Source organism: Strix aluco, chromosome 15, assembly GCF_031877795.1.
Source record: "Strix aluco isolate bStrAlu1 chromosome 15, bStrAlu1.hap1, whole genome shotgun sequence".
NCBI classification, from domain to species: domain Eukaryota; kingdom Metazoa; phylum Chordata; class Aves; order Strigiformes; family Strigidae; genus Strix; species Strix aluco.
Window position 1 is genome coordinate 8,523,715 of NC_133945.1, and position 17,739 is coordinate 8,541,453.

Here is a 17,739-nt window from a genome sequence, read left to right on the forward strand (position 1 = left end):
AGGAACCGGAAAAACAGCTCATTCTCTGCACACAACCAACATCGCACCCAAGAACAATCCAGCTCTGTGATGGACACAGCTCACTCGCAGCAGAACAACAGCAGTTGTCAGCTTTGTGCACTTATCTTCCACCCTCCCTTTTCAAACACTCAGAGCTGAGAAACGAGCAGTGTGTGAAGCAACTCTGGTTCCAGAGGAAGTGGTAAATTTAGTCATTGGGGTTTTTTTAAGACACTTCTGCATTTTCAACAGAAATGACAAAGTCTTAAACCTTGTAAAGCAGTGCTGTGAGCCAGATAATCCCCTCCAGAGCACGGCCTGCCTCAAGCCTCAAGGCAGCAATACAGTTAAGAGTAACTAGACCACGTGAATAAAATAAGTTATGTGCAAATGCCTCCGTGAGCCACCGAGGCTCAGAACTGAACTTCAAAAGGTACAGTCACCTGGAGACAAGGATCTGCGCAGAAGCCAGACCATGCTGATACCTCGGGTAAGTGCGTTTCATTTCTCCGCCAGTCATTACACAGAATTTTATAGGCCAAGCACTCGGCTCTAACACAACATGCAGGCCTGTGTAGCTTTGTGGACTTACAACGTGATTTGCTTTTAATTTGTCCTCCTAAGATCAGGCTCAGCAAATTTTTTGCCTCACTTTCCGTGTGCAGCTTTCCACCCCATATCCTAGGCACTGCGCTCGGAGAAGTCTTTGTACAAATCCTAAAAAGTAACTACAACTACTTCTGGAAAACTATGAGTCGCGAAACAGACAATAAAAAAGACATTCAGGCTAATCTGCTATTATTACTGGATTAAATGCTAGGCAGACAGAATTAAGAGTACTAGGACAAAATCATTTATCCTCCAAAATCATCACCTCAAGGGAACAATTCCTCTGAAAGAAGCCCAGCTGAATCTTCATATCCAGATCATCAGATCTCCAAGTCTTCAAGTGTCAACTTCAAGAAACTTTTAGTTAAGATGAACTTTTCCTGTTTTAAGGCCTTAAAATATCAGTGCAGGGTTTTCCCCTTCTCTCTCCGAGTTAATTCCCTTAATACTCCTTTTTTAATCACTGCTAATGAGCACCAAAACAAAGAATCAGTTTTTCTTTTTTTTTTTTATTATTATTATTTCTAGCAGACAATTTACATAAAATTCCCCTTTTAAGTTAGTGATTCATAACTTCCTGCAATAAACTACTTAAGGAGCAGCTTTGGTAAAGAATGGAATGAAACAACCAACCAAAAAAAAAAAAAAATAAAAGAACAATCACAGCTGATTTTCAAACCAACACAATTCACCAAATTTAGATTCAAAAGAAAATCTGCCAAGCTGTATTTTCTCAGTGTTTCCAAATATTCCACCTTCCTCCTCCCTTTTCGGGTTTGTGCAGATGTGGGAGCTGCATTCTGTCAAGCAGTTTGTCCTGCTAGATCATGGAAATCCATCTTTACATGATTCGTAGACCTTGAATAGAAGACTCTAAGGTCTTGAAAGAGAGAAAATCTTAATCACATTCTGCTACAGTATCCTGTGTTAAATAATTCAGTGTAAATGCTGATGCTAAGAAAAACAATTAAAAACCCTGAAAACTTGAGATTAGACTCATATTCAAGAGCCAGTGATCACTATAGTCACTTCATTTCAATCTCATGCATATCTATACCAATGATTCCACCCCCTCCCCTGAAATTGCATTAAAGCAGCTTAAATATCACCTCAATTTCTTATCTGGCTCCTGTCCCCACCAGAGCTTTCTGGCATCAGAGAATACAGACAAACTTCTTTTCCTAAAGGCCGTGCAGAACGCTCGGCAGCCTGGGGAGGCCAGCAGAGTCCTCTGTTGGCCACTCCTCAGCAAAGCAAGCACTTGCGCTATTAAATTCTTCCAGGGTTTTCAGTACAGTGCTTACTCTATTTTCGAACTGTCTGAGGTAAGTTCTTACTACTTTGGTAAGCTAATTATGAGAGGGCGGGACCATGTTCTGCAGAAAGACAGTGAGCAGAATCCAAAGGGATGGGAGCAAGAAGAGGCAGTGGGCTGTGTCGTACCAATGACAGTTGCAGTCTGATTGTGGCTGAGGTAGAGGTTGGAGAAGGAAAGAATTAGTGGGATTCATTCCTACAGGCACATTAAGCAATTCCATTAAAAAACTAAATTGGGATGAGCACCATCTGCTAAACAAAGTGTATCTGCATTTACGCTGAATCTTGGATCTGTCTTCCTTATGGAGTTCAGCAATAGTCTTGAATATTCCAGTCTGGATTTCCTACTGCTAGTAAAACCTGCATTAGGGCTGAGCCCCAGAAGTTGATGCTAGAGATCAAAAAAACCCCACCACTGCACCCAGTGCACATAAACATGGTAGTAAAAGCATACCTTGAAATCCCAGATGGTCATTGCTCCATCAATGCCGGTGGTGCAGAATTTACGACAATCTCGTTTGTCTATCTCATAAATAGACACTTGGCTGAAAACAGAGTGATAGCTGTAACACAGACACCCGTTCCAGAGAGCCAAAAAGCTGGGGAATTTGGGTTGAATTCAACTCCTACTCTCTCAAAGGGAGACATGAGTATAGCAGAGCTTATGCTAGATTTTTGGTACAATGCTTCAGAAAAATAAGCAAAGAAAAAAGATGTTGAAAGCTCTTTTTATCGCTTGGTGACTGTAGCCTAAACATTCTCCTTGAATAAAGACATTGTTTCAGAAATGTTAGCATCCTCTGGGTTCACATACTTTTTTAAATGCAAGGATGTTTTACTCGATTACCCAGAAATCCTATTAATAAATACACATGGAAATAGCATCTGAAATAGGAAGCTGGTATGCGAATTCCTGTTTCAGGTGAATTCTGCTGACTAGATTTTGCACAGTGCTACAAAACTCTTGTGAACTATCTACATATTTGATAAGATAACTGTGTTCAAGATACAGAACACATTAAACATGAGCAAACAGCAGTAGCCTGCATGCCATGTTAAAGATTAACTTGATCAGCTTCCATGTAAGTCCCAGAAATAAGACAGCTGTTAGTGACAGACTAAAATGGAAAGGGGATACCAGCTAAACCCATCTGGTACAGCAAATCTGAGCTCTCCTAGGGTTTGCAGTACATCCTGGGAAACCAAAGCAACAAGGGGAGCATTCCTTCCCCTCGTATTGGCCGCCAAGACACTCACGTTATACTGTTTTGGTGCAGTGTCTCCAGGGTAGTGTTACGATCTTCTGTAGTGGCTCTTTTATCCATGTTTCGGAAGCGTTCCATAGCAGAAATATTGCGCTGGATGCTCTGTTTTGGAATGTCTAGTTTGGAAACGAAGGTCAGCAAGCCACGGTCATCACAGTTAAAAAGCATTGGGCAGCAGTCATGGCCCTGCAACCAAACATCATGAAAACACGTTAGGAAACATAACCAACATAATCACCATTTCATTTTTCTGCTGCTGTAAATTGCAGAAATGCAAAGACTGACACTATGGAAGAACTTGATTATAACTAGTTTTGTAATGTATGGTGTTTCTCCCTCTTCAAAACACTACAACATTCTACAAGAAGAAAATAATAGACACTTACAGCTGCCACCACACTGTTCTCAGAGACAAACGACACACTCAGGAGTGGGAGGAACTCTGTTTTCAGCTGCGAAACCCTGAACACAAGAACGTTTGTTAGAGGACTTCATTGAAACCTCTCATTTTTGGCTCCAACAAAAAATAGAGAGCGTTCCCACACAAGGATTATTGGAAAAGAAGTCAGTGTAGCTCCGTTGTCCTGAGGTGACACCAGAAGCTTTGAATTTGTAATAAAAAGTTTTAACGTAATGAAAGTGCCCTGGAAGGTCTATAACAAACATGAAGTATTCCAGGTGAAAGGCTGAAGTTATCTAGTATTGTGTGTAAGCAGTGGCAAGAGTTTAAAAAGAATACCCCCAAAAAGGTTTAAATTGATGAAGCTATTAATTTCATGGACACATAAAAAACACTTGAAGTGCTTGACATCATCTTTTCAGGAGGAAAAAACCTGTATGTTAAATTAAGTCAACTTTTGTGATTTTATAATAAATGAGAAATGAATTCTAGGACACTTTATACTTGATGATATCCCCAGCCAGGTACTTATACAGCTGTAGCCATCTGAACCATACTTCAAAATGAAGCACAGCAATGCCTGGATGATCCACCAGCCATCTCTGCTATCAAAACATATGGGAAACCTTCTCATCCTTGGTTAGAAAGCCATGGACACTGAAAAGTTATTCAGATCAAGATGAGGAGCAGAAGGAGGAACTGTTAGTGAAATATTTTGTTGGATTGGAAGGTGTAAGTTGAAACATTTCAGCAGCAGTGTCTTAAGGACACTGGCTAGAATTAACATTTCATGAAAAGAACAACTTATTTTCCAGATGCTGGTTGGGGATAGGGTCTTAGTAGTTACGGAGTGAGCATGTTTCTGTATTCTTCTGAATCCATTTACAAGGAAATATTGTTTCCCCAATCACTGGAGCGGAATGTGGCAGGTTTTTTTCAAATACTTTTCCCACCTCCCCCCAAATTGACTATACCCTCACTGAAAAATTCTTATAAGAAATTTAAATTATATAATCTAAAATTCTAAGAATCTACCTTTCTTATACAGGCCTCAAAGAGGCTCCTGGAATCTACAGTAAAATTATCAAAACTGGAAACAGCAGTCACAGCTCTTGTTGCAAACACAATATTCCACATACTGCTCCCTTCTATGTCAAAGAACTAATAACTAACAGAAAGAACATACTTACATCATATTTTTTGAGGCATCAGCAACTGACACAGTACTATCATGACTGACCCAGGCTAGGCGGTTACCGCTGGCAGAAAAACTGACACTATGCACCCATCCGCCACTTCCAGCACCCCCAAATTCTGACATCAGCTGCCCAAAAGGCATTTTGGAGCCCCATGGTGTACTGGCTGGTTTTTCATCCACTTCCTTAATGTAAGCAGAAAACACCCTGCAAATACAAGATTTCAGCATGAATAAAGACAGAAAAAAACCCTCCTGGGGGCTGTGTATACATTTCACATTGGAAGCAAATAGATGCATTCTAATTCGACCAAACTAAAATACTACGGTATCTTTAAACAACAAGCCACTAGTGACAGGGAAGCTTCAGTATACAGAGAGAAAGCAATAGTACAAAGGTGTAATGCATACAGGTTTCTCATAAATGCTGTTCTTGTAACTCTTTTTTTTTTCTAGAAGATGGCACAAAAACATACATTGTCATTGCGTTTTCCACTGTGCTAAGATTTCCCTTTCCTCCTTTTGCAGTGCTAATAACTCTCAGAGTCAATTCTTCAGCAAGAGAAAAAACAAATTGCACTGTATAATTAGAAGCTAGTACAAACACCTACAAAATTACCCACTTTTTAAGAACATTCACTTTTTAGCAGGATTTCAAAGAAAAAAAAATGTTCAAATGCCAGCAAAGGGGCTCTGAGCCACCTTATTCTGGCTCATTACTGAAAGAATGCCTCGAAAACCTGAAATACCACAATGTTTTTATAGGTTTTTTCCCAGCACTACAATTTTCAAGATATGTTTAAATAGAAAGCCTCCCCCTTTCATCAAATTCCTTCTGCATGATTCAGACATGCCACAATATGGTGTTCTTGACTGTTACCATGGAAGTTACTAGGACGTCACAAACATAGGATTAGAGTCCATTGAACAGGAGGAGCAAGTGAGCTACGCCATACTACTACCAGAGAAACATTTCTGTATAAAGGAAAAACCATGATCAAATATTCATGGTTGCAGTCAAACACAAAAAGGGATTATTTTATAGTGAGTTTAAGGAAACGTTGCTCTCTGCTCTCTGTTTTTCAAATCTTTTACATGTGTGGGGTATGCACTTCAAAAGGTACCTATATTCAGCTTATTCAAATAAAGCTTATCGTCTGGAACAAGAAGGGTTTAACTGAAGCTATATTAGGTACAGATTTTCAGAGAATTAAGTATGAATTTATATTTGGCTCTATCAGTTTAAATATAATCTAATGATAATCCTTCCACAAACTTAATTTTATAGACATCTAAAAGGACAGTTCTTTTAATGTATGGAAATAGGACGATGTTTAAAGCAACAGCCTTTGACACAAGGCAGAAAAATCATTCCTAAGTAGTGAAAGACCTTGAAGATAACTGTTAGTTAAAAAAAAAAAAAAGTCTTTTCCCCTTACTAAAGTCTCCCTCTCTTTTAAAACCAAAATCATCTCAGCTTGAAGGCCCCAACCTTCAAAGAACATTGGGAAATGACTTTCATTCCCACGGCAACATTGTTCCATCAAGAACATAAAATTCACACCTATGCGGTGCTGTTAGCTATATATATATTTCTAAAGACAAACGTAAAGAAGAGCTCATCTAGGCCAGCCACCAAAAAAACCTCTGCTGAATACCTATCAACCTGGAGCCTCTTCTGCCCTCCATTCTTTTTCCAAAATGTCTCCCACTTAGCTGCTTATTAGTTGGCAATGGCTCTGGCAGATCCATTTCATAATTTTCTTCAGAACCACCTTTCAGAACAGATGCATACTTCAGGCCCAGATATCTTTATTATCTTTAATATGTAACTGAACATTCCCTAGAACTGGCATTCTGCAGATCTGTACTCATCATTTACCAAAGAGATTATTCTTTCATAGGTTTTGGGAAGAACCAGAAACATAAACCCAGTACCAATCTCCACTACTTTTCCTTACTTTAATGTTTCTATATGGAGATTTCCATGATAAAAGCAGCAAGATTATTAAATGACTCATCCTAAAGTACAAGGTTAAGGAAGAGCAGAAAGTTTCCCAAATGTTTTAAACCAAGATTTGCTTTTTTCAAAATGTCCCCCATTTTCAGAGAAATAAGATGCAGGACAGAAGGCGTTTTCTTATGGGAAACAAAAGACTAAGCAAGTCTTCTAGAGAATGCTCCTAGGAAATTGACTGAGCCACACCTTGACTTTCTTCCAAAAAAAAAAAAAAAAAGAAATCACACTGAACAGAAAATTATGCAAATCTAACTTCTCAGCCAAAACAGAAAGAGGAGATAATCAGGGATGCAATGTACGATGTACAACAAGCACTGAACAAAGCCTGGAGACAAAAGAGCTCAAGTCCAAAGTAGCAGATGGATAGATATATATATATCAGCTGATCTAATGTCAGTTCCAAGATGCTTTATGAGCACACATGAAAAAATTTCCACATGTGAAAAGCAGCTGCTTCTGGAAGATGAATGAGCACATTTTACATCACGTTTTTTTGTGAAAGGAAGTGAACATGTATAGTTTATCTAATTAAAACCGGAGATAAGGCAGGAAAGGGAGACAACTCTCCTCTTCATCCCAGCTTCCATTTAACGTCTCTCCTTACATAAAAAGGTATCAAAGGATAGAATTTAGATGCATGGGTTCCATTCTGAAATAAGGAATGTAACAGTCAATCGCACTTCCCCCTCCCACTCCTTCTTAGTCATTTTTAGTACACACTTTGAAGCTTAAAAATTGCCCTATTACATAAAGAATTTAAGAAAAGCAGCTTTCATTATTATTCAAGGTACAAGTGATTAAGTAAAATATGAATTAAAGTCAACCACTCTGGAGACAGTTCCCCATGCAGGCTTCACTGCCATGACCCCAATCGCTCAGCACAGAGCAACTTGCAGGACCTATCCCTCACGGTGTAATTTCACAATCAGTTTGAAAGACTATGCCCTCCATCTCACATGCCACTCTGTTTTTACCAGTCTCTTTTTTTAATGGTCTTGAAAAAATGTGTCTTGTTGCGTTGGGTTTCAGGTGGATGAATTCCCTGACCCTGCTCACCACAGGGCTGCAAGAATGTTAAGGCTGGCACAGGCAAAGGGGAGAGAACAAGTGACTCAGGGAAGGAAAAGATGAGATACTGCCTTTGAAAGTGCCAAGTTACTCTGAATTTTGGAACTGCACCATTAGGATATTGCTTTTTAAACTCTAACTAGCAGTGTTGGTGTTCTACAAGATAGCACCTGCTAGTCTAATTTCAGCCTAACAACTAGAGCTTAGCACTCAGCGCATACATAGTACTACTACTTCTGTGTACTGCTAGTAAAGAAACCCACCAATTCATTAAATTGAGGCATGAAAACCTTGACAGATACATGCTAGTAGTCCAAAGTCTGCATGCAGTAGCACCAAAGCCAAAGTTTCTCAAGCTGGATATTTTATTTTGGTAACAACAACAGTATGCAATGAGCCATCTTCTATTCTAATCACAAACGCATGATCAACATGCCCATGCTACTGACTAACTTGAGACAGTGATCCAAATTGATTTACAGATGCTTTATTTTCTCTCACCTGCACTTGAAGTCACAGGATCCCGCAGCCAGCAAAACATTGTTGGGGTGCCAGTCCAGGCTAAGGACAGTGGAACGAATGGGCTTTTTAATGTGTTTGCTCACCCACCTAAATTAAAAAAAAAAAAAAAATTATATGACTCTGGACTCCCCCAAATCCATGAAATACTCCTCAAAAAGATCACCCCTAAACACATCACTTTTGCAAAATACACATTATGCCTAAACCTTTCATATTTCCTTGTAGAGTCTATGAACCTTATATGGTTATCTTAATTAAAATTTTTAATCCTATGAACAAACTCGTGTTAAATATGCATCTCTTCACCTGAGCCCTATTCCCCTTCCAAGTAATTTTTATAATGCATCAGACAGAACTTCTTCATGCAAATTTTGCCTGGTCCTTTACATTCTATGAATAAGAGCTCAGTTTTGACTGTGATATTGAGCTAAGAAGCACTGTTTTCTTATATCACTAAGTACAAATCCTCTCTATCTCCTTCCAAGGAGTTCTACAGTCATCTCTCTTGCCTACTGACTTTCCTAATGTTTAATAATACAATAACTGTAAAATGTAACAAGTAAATGGGCGAACTGCCAGTGATATGACCAGTTTATACATCTCAATTATTTGAAGTACAGTGAAAAGTGGTCCTGATGTTGAATGCATCAATATTAGCCTAAATATGTCTCAGCAGATTTAGTTTGTTTGAACTATTTACAAAAAAGTAATGAAATCTGTTATTCACTTGATGGCCTTTGGGATGATGGTGCTTTTTCTTTGAATTTACTTTCATCAGGCACAAGCAGTTTTAAGGATCACATTACATTATTTGTCTCCAACATATGGGGTTTTGATTCTTCTGCAGACAAGCGAAGCAGAGAAAATGTTAATAACTGAATATGTTGGAAAGCATAAAAGTCCAAAACAATATTTAAAATGTACTTTGCAGATGGTATCACTGTTTACCATCTCCACATGGAAGACTGCATACAGCACAGCAGACACCTGTGTTTTTATGCATGTTTATGCAACCCAAAACAACAGATACTCAACATACTGACTTCACCTACAGGTGATATGGTAAATGTAGCTCCAACATGTGCCACTACAAATGTAGATCCATTACAGATCAGAAGCACTAAGTTTAGATACCAAAGGAAAAAAAAAGTTAATAGTGGAAGTATTTGTGATAGTCCTGTCTGAAATATACAAACTATGATAAAAATACATAACAGACTACAAACAGGTAGATGACAAGCTCAAACACCTTCTAATAGACCACCCTGGAGATAAGTGACAGACTTGCATTCTTCAATGACAAGAAATGGCCAAAATAACCTATACGGAAGTCAGAATCAAGTCAAGGTTTCTTGATTCATTCTGGAAAGAGGTAGTGGTGGGCAAACATTTCTGTTTTTTCAATCATACAGTTGTGGTAAAGAAATTTTTACTCTGCAGAAATTCTTGCACTTTTAGAAAAGCAACATATATTCATGGCAGTCAGTCGGAACACATCCACATTAATATGTATAACCTGAAAACAGGCTAAGTCTATTAGGTGCTACACCAGAGTAAAGAAGTAACAGAGGAAACCCTCTCCGTAAGATGTAAAAAGTCCACGAAGGAACTGATGAGGCCTATCCCTCTACATTTCCTGAAGATTTTAGGAATTGGGCAAATAGTAACCTAGTTACCACCATTAAAATCCAGACTTCAGCTTCCCTGTGCAGACGTTAAAGGTATAAATGGAAATTAAACAGCTCACCAGTCATTTTCAGATTCAAAGTAGCACACAGATATAAGTCGAGCTCCACTTCCCACTGCAAATTTATTCTCCAAGGGAGACCATTTCACAAAGGTGGCTGCACGATTAATTCTCAGGATCACAAGGGTTGGTTTCCACACGCCGTCTTTCTGACTCCAGACATAGGCATTACGGTCTGCACCGCAAGTTACAATGCGATCACTTTTGGGAGCCCAGTCAATACCTGCAATTTAGAGTTCACATTAATAAACTTTTCCCTTTAGATACTGTTTGCTTTACAGTTAAGTCAAAACAGAGCCAGTCTCACAGCCTCCTACCACAGAGACACTTATTACTGTGATGTTAGTATTCCCCTTGTTCACTTATTCTCCAGGCACCATTTTCAACTGTTAGGGATATCGGTTTGTCCCTCCAGCTTTCATCCAAATCGCAGATCCCAGATTCCCAGCTCCCACCGGGAATTTGCCGGCTGAGGAAGCCCGCCCTGACGGGCTTGCCAACAGGTGGAGCTCCGCAGAGCAGCTGAGGCCCGTCTGCCTGCACGCTTCAAACCACCGACTTCTGCAAGAGACCCGTTTCAACAGCTGAAACCCAGCAATTCTGAAACTCTGCACAAGCCTCTCACATAGTTGTCTGCTTGCTGCCAGACCGCAGACGTGATCGAAAAGTTTAGATAGCAGGGTTTTGGTTTTTTTGTTATAAGTTATCAATCTTTATGTACTGATTTTTTCCATGCCTATTCATTCTGAGAAAGAAACATTTACCAAACAAAAATAACAAATTCAAAGAATGAAACAAAGCCTTTGATAAGCCTGCCATTGCTTCTTTCCCATCCTATGCAATGAAGGATGTTCTCCACTGGTAAGACCTTCCAGTCTTATTTTTCATCTTTCCTTTAGCATCTTTCTTTGAGATGCAGACTGCAATCCTGAACTCACCTGCCACAAAATGATATTTCAGTGGTTTTTCATAACTGCGTTCAGTATTAAAAACACTCCTTAAGCACACAAACTGAAAAAACAATAAAAGATGTGGAAAGAATTTGTACTAATTTTATCATATTATTTATATATGGTCTATTTCAAAATAGGCTTATGCTTTAAAAGTTCAACTTTGAAGAGGCTGGTAGTCTGAAACCACAGTTATACAAGTCAATCTAGCACTGCTTTTGAAAGGGGAACCATCCTGCCTCTCTTGACTTCTCTTGCCTGCCACCTCCCTTGCACCAGCACCGGTGTTCTGACCCGTGGCACGTTCAGCTTTTTAGCTTAGCACAAAACTAAGCTGGCAAAAAGAGGGAGTAATGCTTTTCCTGTAAGAGAACAAAAGCAGCTCACCACAAATCCCTGAATCAAGACACAGAAGGCAAGGCAAGGGACCTTGTCCCTTGTGATCAGAAGCTGGAGTGGCAGCAGCTGAACCTCTCCTGTCAGAGGCAACAAGCGGTTTGATCAATCTCCTGTGTCTAACCACAGTTTAAGTCTACTCTTTACAAAAAGAACCACAGTATTTAGTATTCCAAAGGTATACGCTGTGCAGGAAAGCAGGGAGAGCTCTTTTCCCAAGTCATGAATATTTGGCTTCTAACACTAACAGGTACGAGTAAAATGCAGAGAAATGTCTTTGGGGAACAGCATGCCATTTGTAAATTCAGCCCAAGTGACTCTTCACAAAAGAGCACGTACAGTTGTGCTCTTTGACAGCAAGAATGAGATAAATTGAATAAAGTTCCTGCAAAATGCTGTTGGGCAGATACTTCTGCCCATTAGTGAGCTGAGAACAGAATAAAGGATATTGCTGTTTTGGGCAAGTGCTTGTATTAATTACTTTAATTTCCTTAGAGAATAAAGCCCTTGTAAAAATATCACCATAAAAAAACCAGAAATATAAAAGACTACCACAGGACAATCACATTTTAAAATAAGTAACACCTTGTGACTCATTGTGGCAACTCTTGTTACATTTTCATTGTGGATCTACAGATACTCCGGGCCTACAGTAAAATGGGCTCACTGATGGTCTGTCATAAGTCCAGGACTGACCACTTCAAGTCTTTATACAGTCCCTAAAAAAGGATATTTATTGCTGTCGGAAACCACAAATCAACACAACAGTTATATACTTGACGAAGTTTTAATACTAGCACTTGAAAAGGAGCAGCGTGTATCACCAGAAGAGTTTGTGCCACAACCAGATTACTTCAGTAGACTGAAATTTTATTCTTATTATGTCACTACAGATGAAAAATAAGCAATAGATAAGAAAAGCTCAGTTACTCTACCAAAATGTCTGGAAATGAAATAGGGCTTTTCTTCCTAACATTCATTGCATGCAGTCCAGAAAAACACTGCAAAGCTCTCCGTAAGTGGGAATGCCAACCTATAAAAAGATCTATTTACTCAACACTTGCAGATTTCCTGTTCAGATTCTCAACTGGGGAAAACAGGGGGCGAGCAAAGTTAATGTCTGGCACAGCACAACCTTCTCTTACCTGTAATGTGTCCATTGTGTTCCTTTAGCTCGTGAGCCTTTACCCACTGGTTCCCGCTCTTCTTGTAGATGTGGACTTCATGATTATTAGGGCTAATGGCAATTTCTTGAAGAAGAAATAAAGCAATCCAATAGTACAGAAGGCTTTTCAATACCAAATGCTTTACTTGGAAAGACTTTGCAATCTAATACCTCTATTCTCAAATTTCAGAGCATTACATGGGTTTTGTGAACAAAGGGCCAACATCCCCAGATAATCTTAAATAATGACGGTCACAATGTGGTCAGGAATATACTGCACTAAAAGACAATACATTTGGAACATAACAGTCCACATTATAGTAGAAAACCAGGCTATTAAAAGAAAAGGCTGGTTTGGGGAGCATCAAAACAGAGGGTCAAAGAGGGTAAGGGCCAGCTCATTCTCATGAGGTGCAGACAAGAGGCAAAGCTTTCTGGAACACTAGTAAGCCTAGATTTGCTCATATGCCAGAGATCCGGCAACGGATCCAGCATCTGAAAAGTTCAGATTTAGAAGACACGTGCTTTTTGGATCCTAAGTGGAACATTTAACATGTAGCATCATATATTTGACCATACCTTCCCTAAACGCGATCCAGAAGATCACAAACTGACAGCAAAGAGAAAACAGCAATTGAAAAAAAATTAAAAATTAAACTAAAATATTACTTACGGGTACGGTCTCTGTTCCATGCATGGCAGGTGATTGGCTCTAGTAAAAACTGATGTAGAGACATTCCGAGTTAAAGATATTCCTATGTTGTAAAAATTGAAAAAGCTGAAAGGTGTAAAATTTAAAACAAAACACTTCAAAATTCGATAATTATTGAAACAAAATCAGCCTTCAACAATTACCAAGGTAGTTTCAGTCCAGTATTACAATTTACTTACAGAAGATCACAACTTACTCAGTAAATAAGGGCACTAAAGAGCTGCCTTTGCCATATGCCCTGATATCTTCAGCAGGCTGATGAATTTTAACTGTCCTGCTTACTACAGCTAATTGCAACTGCCCTAAAAGCCGTATACACTTGCTTCTGCTTATCCTCACAGAGAGAGAGCTGGTTCTTAGGAAACCTAACAAACCTAATAATTTTACTACAGAAATAGAATACTTGGGAAAAAAAAATAAAACCAAGGGACATAACTCAGTGAATTGATTCAAAAGCCTGATATGTATCAAAGCTCACAGGCAGCACTACAATAAAATATTTTTCTTGTCTTTTTCAGGAGGTTAAATTGGTGTGTCCAGAACATTGATATGTAACTGTACTCTGCTGATGTATTATTTGATGAAGCCATTTATATGTATCCTAGGGAAAAATTATTAAGATTAGTAATTAACTAATTACTAATGTCTTCAAATTAATTCTAGCACTAAACTGTTTTATAGTCAGGCTTCTTCCCCCATGACATTCAAACGCTAATTGAACAAGCTGAATCATTCTAGTTGTAACTATTTTAATTTGTTTAAAAAAAAGCCAGATACCTATTTTTTTCTTTAACTTATGACTGCTACAGTGCTGAACACCTGAAACTGGAGGCACACTGACCAGCAATTACAAAGTTGTTCAAAATACGTATCATATTGTATGTCCTGTATTAATCAAGGGCAGCATAAATGGATGGAAGATAACATCGTAAAAACTCAAGGTCACCTGTAATAACTAAAATGTGCATAGTTCAATACATACAACTTGGATTTGTCAATTCCTTTCATATATTCCACTCATTTTCATAGCAATTTATTCTTGGCTGGTGGATCAAAGTCTTTTTACCCCTACATATACATCTAAAAAGAAATGTCTCTGTGATGTCATTCCAAGACATCCACACCCATTATAGCCTGAAATTACAACATACCCAAGTATGGCCATGTTAGCAGAGGGTGGAGACTTCAGGACAAGGTAGGAATTTGGAAGCAAACAGGAAATGAATGGCAGTCCAACAGAAACTTGGGAGTGAATGAAAGATGAGTACGCTCTTACGGAGCTTAGCGATTACTATCACACCACTAGTTTAACAAATATGCTGAAAGTGCTGAATCTTGGACCAGAAATGATAAAGTACTTCGCCAATGCAAATAACTGGAGAGACTTTTTCTTTTGTCCTTTTATTTTAAGAAATCAAGCACTGCTATTTTAAAGAAACACAACGTACAGTTGCATTTCAAATATACTTCAAATATAACTTTTAACTATATGAGCTTTAAGTCCAGTTCATCATTTTAACCAGCATGATTTTCATGGTTCTTCTGATAATCATATTCTACCAATCAAGGAAAGCTATTAAATATATTCAGTCCTAAACAAAATAATTACTTTTTATTAATGTGAAAATGCCGACATAATCCGAGTTACCTTTGACCTTGGACAACCATGATTTGAGATTCCATGTGTTAATATAAGCAAAACACAACTGCAAATTACTTTTTCCACAATCTTGCTTTAGTACATGCCAACATTCAGTAGCAGTACATTTCCATATACAGGAAAAGTTGAAGAACTGTTCTACCAACAAGGAATGCTCAGCCTTTTCTACTCTTTCCAAAATAAAATGTAAAAATATCCAATCTCCCCTCCCCAAGGAACGCAGCTATTTTGAAACACTTTCTAATACTACCCTGGTATTTTCTTCACAGATTGCCACTACACAGAAACGATATGGTCCCATCCTAACTTCCAGTTCAGATTTTTACTAACCTACACATCGTTCCCAAAGATAGCCTAGACAAGCAATATGATCCCTTCCTTCCCATTGATTTTCTTGAGCACTGTAACTTGTAGCAAGCACCTGTTTTCCATTTTGGTTTGGTAACAAACTCATAAAAAACAACAGTGATGATAATCTCAAAAAGCACTACTATTTCTGTCATCTGACAGTTGCAGTTCTATTTTCTTTGGGAAGATAAATCTTGATGAAGCCTTCCAGTTATACTTATTCCTTACCAATACATTGACAAAATCAAACTCACATTTCACTGGTGAAAATGCAACTGGCTCTATGACTCTTGATATAATTTATATGTAGTAAACCCCTCAATGCCTTTCTGTCAGCCAATCTCAGAATCTCACGCAGGGAAGATACTGTTACAATAACTTTGTTAGCCAAGTACTTAACGCAGCTATCCTTCATCTTTTTTTCAAATGCAAAGTAACTGTCCTTGAGTTTCAATATGATTTTTTTAAAAGGGGGGGGGGGGGGGGAAAGGAAATTTGCACCTTTGTACAGCAGGAGTTCTTTCAGTATGCAGACTGAAAAAATCCAAGTTGGGCAGCACAGGACACAGCTGCTGTCATCTCTCAATGGGGTGAGAAATATGTGGTGTAAGGCAACTAGCAAGGATGCAGACTCAGAAGTGGAGATAACAAGTGCGTGTGTGAGAGAGAGAAAGGGATCTTTTTAATCCTTGCCTATTTTCAGAGCACCTACATCACTTGCACACATCTGGAAGAGAAGTGCCTATAATTAAGGACTGCCTCCTACTACTGTCAGTCCCTTCCAAGTCACTCAGCGCAGCTTTCCCAAGAGGGTGACTCCTCACAGCAAGCCTACTGACACAGGACACCATTAGCATTATAAAGCCGACCGCTTTGGGATGGATTGCGGGCTGCGGCCCTGCCCGCGCTGATAACACAGGTGCACGGCGCTGCTGCGGAGGCCCCGGCGGGGCAGGGGCAGGGCAGGGGCTGCCCCGCCGAGGCCCGCCCAGCTGCTCCCTCGCCGGCCCCATCCATCCCCCCGTGCGGCCCCGTCCCTTCAGGGCGAAGGAGCTGAGGGGTCCCCAGCGCCTCACCCTCAGAAGGGGGTCCCCAGTCCCCCGCCCCGTGCAGCGGCAAGGCCAGGCACGGCCCCCCCACCCCCAGGCAGGTCGAGGCTGAGGTGACTCCCCCCCCACCCCTCGCCATCCCCTCAGCACCGGCGGGCCTGCAGGCTCCCCCCGCCCCCCATCCCTCTCGGGGCGGGGGCAGACCGGCCCAGCGGCGCCGCAGACAGACAACCCCGGCGCGGAGACTCACCTGAGGCAGCGGGAGCGGAGCGGGACTCGCGGACTCTGGTCAGTCAACGCGACTCCGCTCCGGGCGGCGGGAGAGGGAGCGGCCGGCGGCAGAGGCCGAAGGGGGGGGGGGGGGGCCGGCACTGACAAGGGAGCCAGGAAACGCGCTACTGCGCCTGCGCGCCGCCCGCCGGCCGCCCCGCGGGCTGCGCCTGCGCCGCCGCCGCGCTGCAGGGGCGGGGGAAGGCGGGGCGCGGCGGGAGCCGCTCTGCGCCTGCGCGGCGGGAGGGCGCGGGGCGGCGGGCGCGCGCCGTGCCCGCGCCTCACACAAAGGCGGCGGCGGGCGCGCGGTGGGGAGCGCGCATGCGCAGTGCGGTGTGCGTCCCCCTCACTGAGGGGTGGGAGAGGCGGGAAGGGGAAGGTGTGAACATCTCCTGGGGAAGGGGGTTTTTGTCATCCCTGGTGCTTTGTGGCCTTGTGAGGTGAAGGAGGTTATGGCTGCCCCTGTTGGAAGGGGCTGTCTGGCTGTGGGGAGGCCTAAAGCGCTGCTGGAGGGACTAGTTTGTGTGAGGTCTCCTGAGGTGAGGGGCGGCAGGAGAGAGCGTGGAGGCTTGGTGAGGAGGCTGTAAAGACTTGAGGGGAGATCATTTGGGCTTCTTCAGCATAGCTTGACTTACAGAGGGTTGGAGAGCTATCATGCTAGGAGTCTTTGTGACCTTCCTCCCTTTTGGAGGGTGAAGGATGGAAGGAAGGCATTCCCTTCCACTGCAGGGAATAGCAATCCTATCCAAACTTACTCAGATGCTGTAGGACCTTTCCTCCTATCTGGCTGGAATATAGAAGTTCATTCACAGTACTTTGCCCTACTCTTAATCTACTTGAGGAGCAGCTTGTTGTTCGGGGTCTCGTGGTTTGGCTCCTATAAAACTTCAAACTTCATTGCCTGTGAGGTTTTGTGAACTCAAGTACAACAACAAAAAAAAAAAGGCAAGTCTAGGGGAATGGGGAGGTTAGTGACTCCCAGATATACAAAGGAGCAATAGAGTAGTGGGTTTAATTTTAAGTCTGAGAAAAATAAACAATGTATA

General features: G+C 41.0%; 1 protein-coding gene across 2 annotated transcripts; it reads right to left on the reverse strand.

Moving 5' to 3' along the window:
- Positions 1-1,098: 1,098 nt before the first annotated feature.
- ARPC1A (actin related protein 2/3 complex subunit 1A) lies at positions 1,099-16,784 on the reverse strand. Of its 2 annotated transcripts, none has more exons than XM_074840913.1 (10): positions 16,674-16,784; positions 13,328-13,432; positions 12,635-12,739; positions 10,144-10,366; positions 8,376-8,483; positions 4,782-4,994; positions 3,578-3,653; positions 3,184-3,377; positions 2,381-2,471; positions 1,099-1,489 (listed from the first exon to the last, which is right to left on the reverse strand). In XM_074840913.1, exons 2-10 carry the CDS (start codon positions 13,389-13,391, stop codon positions 1,451-1,453), a joined length of 1,113 nt encoding a protein of 370 aa, XP_074697014.1. In that variant the 5' UTR covers positions 13,392-13,432; positions 16,674-16,784; the 3' UTR covers positions 1,099-1,450. The 2 variants fall into 2 exon arrangements, with proteins under 2 accessions (XP_074697014.1, XP_074697015.1); XM_074840914.1 differs by having other exon boundaries at positions 13,328-13,409; positions 16,674-16,775.
- Positions 16,785-17,739: the final 955 nt, after the last annotated feature.

Bases quoted from the DNA above. Each gene is read 5' to 3' on its own strand.
- ARPC1A (XM_074840913.1), bottom strand. From the start codon at position 13,391: ATGTCTCTACATCAGTTTTTACTAGAGCCAATCACCTGCCATGCATGG. The intron at 4,995-8,375 runs GTGAGAGAAAAT...TTGTATTTGCAG, and splicing joins TCCTGTGACTTCAAGTGCAG to GGTGTTTTCTGCTTACATTA. The intron at 3,378-3,577 runs GTAAGTGTCTAT...GTTTGGTTGCAG, and splicing joins AGAACAGTGTGGTGGCAGCT to GGCCATGACTGCTGCCCAAT.